Source organism: Neltuma alba, unplaced genomic scaffold (assembly GCF_004799145.2).
Source record: "Neltuma alba isolate B1F8T4 unplaced genomic scaffold, ASM479914v2 tig00006731_pilon, whole genome shotgun sequence".
In the NCBI taxonomy this organism is placed as follows: Eukaryota; Viridiplantae; Streptophyta; class Magnoliopsida; order Fabales; family Fabaceae; genus Neltuma; species Neltuma alba.
In genome coordinates, this window is record NW_021634561.1 from 25,987 (window position 1) to 35,044 (window position 9,058).

Consider the following 9,058-nt stretch of genomic DNA (forward strand, 5'->3'; position numbering starts at 1 on the left):
GTAAGTTTGAGCTGGCAAGAACAAATTAAGTAGGCAAGTTTCACTCGATACTGTAGGGGTGTTTTTGTCTAGAATATAATAATCCAGCAGGGTTTGGGCGTTTGGTGGTACCATAAAACCAGTCTCAGTATTCCAGAGAGTATAGCTGGATGTGTATATATACACACTCCTGGATTAGTTTGCCTTAGTTTCATCCAAAACTGTGAACTTTGATCTCATCTTGTCACAATGTAACCAACAATCGGCATCTTTATTTTATGAGCACAAAATTAAAATAATTGCTTTTCTCTCCTCCACACCCGAGTAAATGTGGATCCAACACTCTATTTGGTTTATATATGTAACATCCAGCATCATTATCTTTTTTTTTTTAAAGTACATCCCGTATACTCTAATCTTATTTTAAGTGCGTCTAACACGATATACCTAAAAAAATAACATCGAGATGCTCGATGTACCAGGAAAATAAGACCGATCAGGATGTTCGATGCATCTTTATCCTTAAATATATTTGCCACTTGAACGCTCACTCCTATATTAAATTTTGTGTATATTTAAATTTTTTAAAAAAAGAAAGAAGCATGCCATATATTTAATTATACAACTCAAAATGAAGAAGCCGGGTAGACGTGCCCGTAACTTGCAAAAAGATAGCAATCTATATCATATACATATATATATATATATATATATATATATAGCCAAAGGAGGCTATATCTAATTAATTACTAATATTGCTTAGCAGTTCAATTAACACTGAACACATTCAAATACTATATATACAAATACAAGTAATATATGAGTCAATACAGGACAAAGAAAGGCATTATATTCCTTCTGGATGCTTCCATTGTTTTAAGATAACATGATTAATTAATTAATTAATACGCAAGCCACGAGCCATGTATTTGCTAAATGCATATATTTAGTCCCAGATTCTCAAATCACTTCCTCAATTTAAGGCTTAAGTACTTTGTATTATGTACTGATTTTCGATAAGTTGACTAATTACCTCGTAAATTTTTTTAAGTTTTAATTAATTTTTTATTTATTAGTACGATTTCCATTGCCTTGATTTTTCTCTCATGTTCTCATTAATTACTTATTCAGTTTTATATACCAACTGGGATTAATATATTTTCTGTCACTTGCCGTCCCCATGCATGAATATATTATACTACCTTTATTCATTAACATAAGAGCTAATTTGACAATTTGATCCTAAATATAAGATCCCAATTCACTTTGTCTTTCATATTTATTTATTTTTTTAAAGCATTCCTTGAGGTAATTACACATATTAAATGTTCAATCAAATGATAGTTTTAGCTAATACATGATTAGCAATAGTATTTTAGGAAAGACAACATATAATTATTACAAATAACTAACTTAAAAAACTTTACTAATCTACTTAAATTAGTTAACTAGTTCTTATATTAAGGATCAGAGATACAGTTTATAGACGTAACATTTGTTAATAAATCATAACTAGAATTTCCTACCATGTGACTGATGAAGCTTGATGCTGACGAGCAACAATAATATTAAAGGAGATTTAAGACGTTCATAAAAAATAGTCTAAGTTACATTTATTAAAAAAATTACAAAATTAACAAAATTTTTATCAACTTCAAAAGTTATATAAGAGCGGTAAATTGCACAATCTCGCGAGTAGTTGTGAAAATTCTTTGCATTTTGACTATTATGCTTAATTAGGATAGTATAAGTTAGTTTTGCTTTGAGGTAATGAATATAACTACTGTTACCAGCCACTTCAAGGCAAACAAAGAAAAGAATAAACCAAAAGTAACTTTGGCTTGTCTTTTTTGATGTTAAGTAACTTGTCATAATAGATAAACATGGCCTGCCGTGAAAATAAGGATTTACAGATTCCATATCATTATTATTATGGCTTAATTACTTAATTAAGTGAAAAGAGATTTCATATACAGAAGGCTAGCTAATTCTGATCCTTTCATTTGTCGCTAAACTAAGATCCCAACCAAGCATAACCCTGTGGAATTTAAATTTACTTTGGATTTTTCCTTTTTTTTCCCCAACAGTACTCAAATTGTTAGAATCACTTGACAAAAAAATAAAAAATAAATTAAAGTGAAAAAAAAGCCCTTTCTATCAATAGCAGGAAAACAAAACAATAAAAATATAAATATATAACTAAACAGAAGATCAGCAAATAATGAAGTGGAAAAGAAGAGCTTGAAAAATCTAGAGCATAATGCGCTTAAACTACACCATTTATTAGTGATAGTCACACTTGAATCTCTTGAGAATTATTAGAGGCTTTATTAGCTCATACCCAAACATCTACATGTTAAATGAGATGATTTTTTTTTTTAACGAGGGTTGTCTTTTTTGGACTCACCCACATCATGAACATAACACAAATTAGTACTTCTCCGGTCCTTATTATAAGACCCAATTTGACTTTTTATTTAGTCCTAATTATAAGACCCAATCCATTTTCTCTCTTATATTTATACATTTTTTTCAAAGATAATTCTTCTAATAATGATAATTTTAGCCAATATACTTAATTAGCAAGGATATTTTAGGAATAACAATACTTATTTATTATAAATAACCAACTTAACTTACTTCCTTAATCTCCTCAAATAAGTCAATTGGGTCTTATAATTAGGACCGGAGGAGTATTATTTTTTTAATAAAAGTCTAATTTGTTGAAAAAGAATTAGCTAGCATAGAAGACTCATCACATTACCCGTTCAATTAAGGTCATAGTCATACAACACATATAGTATAACAAAACAAATAGTAATACAAGAAACAAGAGCCACACACATCCGAACAACATTAACAAATAGACATAATAAAATCATACAAACCAAAGTTGATGACCTAGAGATTGTGGAATCCATATCCACCCCCATACACTTGCATGCACTTTTTTGATGTTCACAAACAAGCAAGACATTAGCAAGTAGTACATTTCTTAATTCAGAAACTTCAACTATAATATGACGCGCTGCATATAATGTAAGTTCCATCAACAAGTTGTCGATGAATAGGATTTTATATACTACTTCCAGTCTTTAATATAAGGCTTGCTTGACTTTTATTTTGGTTCTAAACGTAAGATTCCAATTCACTTTGTCTCTCATATTTATCTTTTTTTCCCAATGTAGTCCTTACAATAATAGTAGTTCTAGCCAATATATTTGATTAGCAAGGATATTTTAGGAAAGATAATACCTGTTTATTACAAATAACTAACTTAACTAGTTTCTTTAATCTACTCAAATTAGTCAATTAGTTTTTATATTAATTAAGGACCAGAGGGAATACACACACACTACTAATTAACCTCACTCCCCTAAAGATGAGAAACATGCGTTAGTTTATTCGAATTGAGTTTGAAAGAAATGGGCATAAATCCAACTTCAAGTGGGAAATTCCGTATTATATTTGCATCTCAACTCAGAAATTTCTTAAATTCCAGGCATGCACCCAAGAAAAAGAGAGGAAAGCTTTGTAGTATTTTACATAGGCTAGATAGATGTCATTTTCAACGTTGTTGAAAGGGAAGGGATTGAAATCCGTATCTGTGTATATATATAATCGTAATACTACTATTCATATACGCATAGTTATGCGTGCATGTCGTTATCATTGATTATATTGCGTGTGAATGGCAGAAGTTAAAGTGGAGCTCTAGTTGTCCATCAATTCAAGCAACCCAGCCTGTTCCTTATTCATCCCTGCGCCACAAACAATTGACACACACACACACACACACACACTCCCTCTGATTCAATCGCCTTTAGGAAATGACTTGAAGAGTGAATAATGCTTATTTGTTAATTTTGTCCTTATAATTAAATGCTTGAATATAACTCTCTATATTTTTCTCTCTCACTTACAACCTCATTTGATATGAGTAAAGTTGGGGGGGGTTCAATTTGAGGCAAATTTAAGGGGTTCATGACTACCATTTTTTGATTCTGATAAATTAGTTGAAATGAGTTATATTATGGATTGGAAGCAGTATATATGTTGTATACACACAGAGTATATGATATAGAGGATTAGGTTGGGCGAGGTTGTAAGTGCAACTTGGCAACTTGAGCAACACCGTCACTACTAATTTTATTGGCAATTACTCCCCCGTTTTTATTATAAGCTTTAAATAATTAATTTATAGATAAAAAATAATTAATTAAAAACAATAAATGGATTAGAAATAAATTTTTATTTTCATATATACCCTTATAATAAATGAGAAAAAAATGAAAGAGAATGTGTAGAAAAATATGATAAGAGAGAAATAATTAAGAGCAATATTTAAAAAAATGCATTAAATGTTAAGAAAAATTCAAATTGAAACTTCTAAAAATAGACAACATCCCTTCTCGAATTTGAAGCTTATAAATAAGATCAAAGGGACTACTGATTAATAGTTAAGTCTAATTAAGTTCTGGTGCCTTTTTGTTGGCATAATATACGTGTGTAGCCAATTTCATATACTATGTGTGGTCCTTAATCTATGCATTTAATATTTATCAATTTTGCTTCTAAGTAATTTTTATGGTGATTGTATATGTTAAAGCGTTTTCACAAAAAAGTAATTCTAATGCATATGATTCATAGAAGTATTTGAGAGAAAATGACATTTATTTATTATAAATAAATAACTTAACTAATTTTTTTTAATTTTTATAAATTAGTTATATAGTTTTTATATTAAGAACTAGAAGTAATATACTGACTAGCCCTTTTAACATTGGTGAGAGAGGACTTTTAACATCAGTTTTAAGGAGGCCATGGTTAGTCACAAGACGACGTAGTACTAGTACACTAGCTATCTTCTTATTTTCTTTGGCGCCTTGATTCTTTGTACTGTTCCCCCCCCCCGGGGGTCATTTTCTAAGTCGCAAGACTCAAAATGAGTCCCGGTATATATAATTTATGCAAAATAATCATAGCTTACTGTCATCAAATTAACAATAATTTTTCCCCAAATCATATCAAATAATAATACTCCTCCGATCCTAAATATAAGACCCTTATACACACTAGTATAAGGATCTTATATTTAAGATCGGAGGAGTACTTTCGTACACATTAATTCTTATTTTTAGTCCTTGTTATGTGAATAACTTTTGATGCAGACACTACAAAGTAACGTCGATCGAGTCTCTTTCGTTCAGGGCTATTAAACTCAGCACATAGATTATTAATTAATCATATTCGATTAATTAAAGAAATCTGATTACCAAATTAAAGCCTATGACTGACTACCTTTTTTTTTTTTTTGAAATTATTGAGTATGAAATATAAGTATAATTAATTGATTTACTTATTTTTCAATCGGATGCCGTCATTTGTGACATAAGTTTCAATATCTTATTTCTTTTAACGATCCTCCTTCTCAATATGATTATTCCATTTTTATATGACATCACCACCATTATTCCTGATTGACTTATATTTTAATACAAGCATTTCTTTTCATTCACAAATGACAGCTACGCATATGAATTTCGAAATAATTATATATTATGAAACAGCGCCAGAAGTTACATTATCATAAATGAAAAATTATTTTATTTTTTTAGTGATTTGAATGAGAACTTGACATGTCTTATACATTTAATTAGGCTTTTCAGAAAGCAACTTTTGTTCCTTTTTTTTTTTTAATTACTTGTTTGGGAGCTACTTATATCTTGAATTAAAAATAAAAGGGAAAACGAAACTTTTAATACTCAAAGATTACCCAATTCACACAGTGACGTTAAATTGACATGACAAGATATTTGTATGGCCAATTCTTGAGAACTTCTCATTTATTATTGAATTAGTACCGCCGGTAAAAATTGTGTGAATGTATGATGAAGAGTGAAAAATTTTAAAAGTGTCAATATCAATCATTTAATATAAAACATAAAATTTAGATTATAAAAAAAAATAAAACATAAAGTTTACAGAAAGGTATGTTATTTATAGAATTTGCATAACTGAGGCATATACCTGTCTTGAGAATCCAAAAAAGTACACTACTTGGACTTTGTATGATCCTATATTTAAGAGTTGAATCAATAATCATTGCAGCAACGGTACATGAAGAGCTTTTCCATGGGACGGCCACATTCAGCACAGGTCACTTCTTCTAGGCTTCTGCCATTGCTTCCTGGAACTATCAACCTATTACAATGGTGTGGGGTTCTTAGCTCTTGTATATATTCTTCCATTGCTATCAAAACCCCTTTCTCTTTTGCCTTGTCCTTCCATTTCTGATACTCATTAACACATTTCAGGAATGTTTCTCCTTTTGCTTTCACCATCTTCTCTGTTCCTCTGCCCATCACAGCCCATCCTTCCTCGCTTCGATCAAAGCTCACAATTGTCATCACTTCCTGCATTATTGGGTCACTCTCTACTGTTTTCCCCTGCTGTAACTTGGAGTGCCACATGCTTTCTACTCTAACCCAGAAGTACCATATTAATGTCAGGTCCTCCAGTGTACTGCTCAGCTTCTCTGAAATTATAGCTTCCGTGTTCTTCTTAACTTTCTCCCCTGGATTGCTTCTCCCTATGTATATCATTTCCAGTGGGATTTCCAGAGTCTCAGCCATAGCATATGCGCCTCTTGTGAATTTCCTAATCCACTCAAGATCTTCACCTCCATACAAGCATACGTATTTCCCTTCTGATATCTGAAACAAGTTTGCACTCCAGTAAGTTTAAGCCAGTAAATTTGTGAATTTGCATTTAATTGGAAAATGTAACATCTAGTATCAGTCTCAGTTTTCAAATAGCCTAGTTGAAAGGAGATATTCTGCATTTTTCCTAATGAAGTACTAGTATGAATTGTTTCGCATACCCAGCTTAATGGACAAAACACATCTGCCAATAGCTGGAGTCCCCATGTTTGTTTCGCCCAAATGGATTCCTCGTCAGAAACTGCGAAAGGATATGCTAAGCATCCCCAAATCCACATAATGTGTAAAGCATTTAGGTTGACAACCTTTCCTTGCTGGTCCAACACAACAAGTATGGGCTTCTTCTTGAAATGCCAAATATCTTTAATGTACTTAATGACTGCTTGCTCTATCTGCCAAGGATCATAAATTGAGTACCATGGCATTGTTGATCGTAGGTCCTCCAACTTCTTCCGTTTCACTTCAGTACATGGGGTTGCCTTGTTCACAACTGGAAACCAAACGACTTCGTATGGAATAGGAAACATGTCTGGTTCCTCACGTGACTCGAGATGCATATGTCCAAGAATCATGATCTCTTGGTCAGAGAGATCGAGATCTGATATGAATAGCAGCACAATTTTACTCCTCAATGCATCACTGCTTACCTGAGGAAAAAGATAGAGAAGGTTGGCACTGACACATGGAAATATCAGACAAAATAGCATTTACATTGAAGTCTAACCCTTTGCTTGGTAGAACAATCAAGGAGTGGCAGTTGATCATCCTTGAAGTCAAACAAACCTTGAAGAATTTCCAAGTTGTCAGCGTGAGATGCATCAAAAAGGCGCACAAGTGTCTCGAAAGCTTCAGTTTGTTTGTTATCATCTGCATTAATACATAAATGTCCAACATCACCAGGATAAAAAGGTGTCCCGGTTATAGATGAATTCATTTAAGTGGTGCAAATCCACATAAGGAATTAGATTTACCCATCTGCTTATGTAAAAGGGCAAGCTGAGTCTGAAGGTGATTGTGTATGTTATTGAGCTTGTGAACCAGACTAGAAAGTTCCCAAGCCTCTGACATTGATGCTATATTTCTAACATCAATCCAGAAATTAATTAAAAAAAGAAAAAAGAGTTTGATTTCCAAAATCACCAAAGCAAAAATATAAGGAAGTTAAGAGCAATTTAGGATGATTCTCATAGAGAGGCCAGACAGACATACCGATTCATGCTCAGGAGGCCTGAAATTTGTGATGCAGAAGCCACAATACCACGAATGGTCCAATAGACAGCAATGGGAACCAAAGTGGTGGTAGCCAACGTCTGCGGCGTGTCAGGTGTTTTGTACTGCGAGGGGAGCTCCTCAAATGCCAAAATGCAAGTGGTCAGATCCAACATGACCTTGACAATGTTGCTGATCACTTCATACCTATGTTGCAATCCCAGAATATCCTCTTGATTCTGTGTTTCAGGAACATGCTTCAACATAGCAATAGACGTCGCAAGAGAGTTGGTGGTATAAAGCTGAGTTATCAGCTGGACCTCCCCAAAGTTCAATGCAAAGGCTGCTAATGCTATCACCACCTTTGAATCCCATGAATAGCTTGAAAGCATGCCCAGAATTCCCATAGTTGTCGAATGAGAGTTTCCTCCAATAGAGCACTTGTAAGATATCTGACAAAACCATTGAAATCTCTAACATCAACAGATAATTGGAAGCGTGTACACTTGATGGGGTATAAACTATTGGCCGTTGTTGTGGAGAACTCAAGTTCATGAGAGGTTTGATATCTCTAATTGAATATAGATGCTACTTGTTGTATCCAAAATCAAAATCGAAAGTAGACAATTTTCTTAGCTGCTTACCACTGTAGGAAAGTGAAATTGCTATTAGCAGTCAGCTGATACCTGTATTAAGACCTTGTACTTTGTCGTGTATGAATTGTTGGTGTTATGTTTATATGAGTTTTAAAAAAAAAAAAAAAACAGAGCAAGCTAAGTTTTTCTTTAAATGCAAGCTGCCAAGTGTCTAAAGTTACACTACCTCCAATTCTAAATATAAGAGTTAACTGGCAGTCCTAAATATAAACTCCAATTCACTTTGTCTTCTAAATTTATAATATGTTCTGAAAAATATCTCCATTGATTGTAAAGTATTTCCACTCAAGTGTCTAGTATACATGATTGAATTAGGACAATTTAAGAAAATCAACACACATTTGTTATAAATAACTAACATAACTAATTTTCTTAATCTCCTCAAATTAGTTATCTAACTCTTATATAAAGGACCGGAAGTAGTATTAGACCTTGACTTGTCTAAATTTAGTTGAGTTCAGCCTCCAATAAGAAGTAGCTCTCCTAAATATA

General features: G+C 32.6%; 1 protein-coding gene across 1 annotated transcript; it reads right to left on the minus strand.

The window, feature by feature from the left end:
- Window positions 1–5,947: 5,947 nt before the first annotated feature.
- LOC114750990 (protein SIEVE ELEMENT OCCLUSION B-like) lies at window positions 5,948–8,383 on the minus strand (the record flags this gene model as incomplete). Its single annotated transcript, XM_028939642.1, has 5 exons — window positions 5,948–6,695; window positions 6,863–7,348; window positions 7,426–7,568; window positions 7,673–7,782; window positions 7,911–8,383. Coding segments are annotated over 5 exons (1,833 nt in total), but the record flags the coding sequence as incomplete, so codon positions are not given.
- Between the last annotated feature and the right edge of the window lie 675 nt (window positions 8,384–9,058).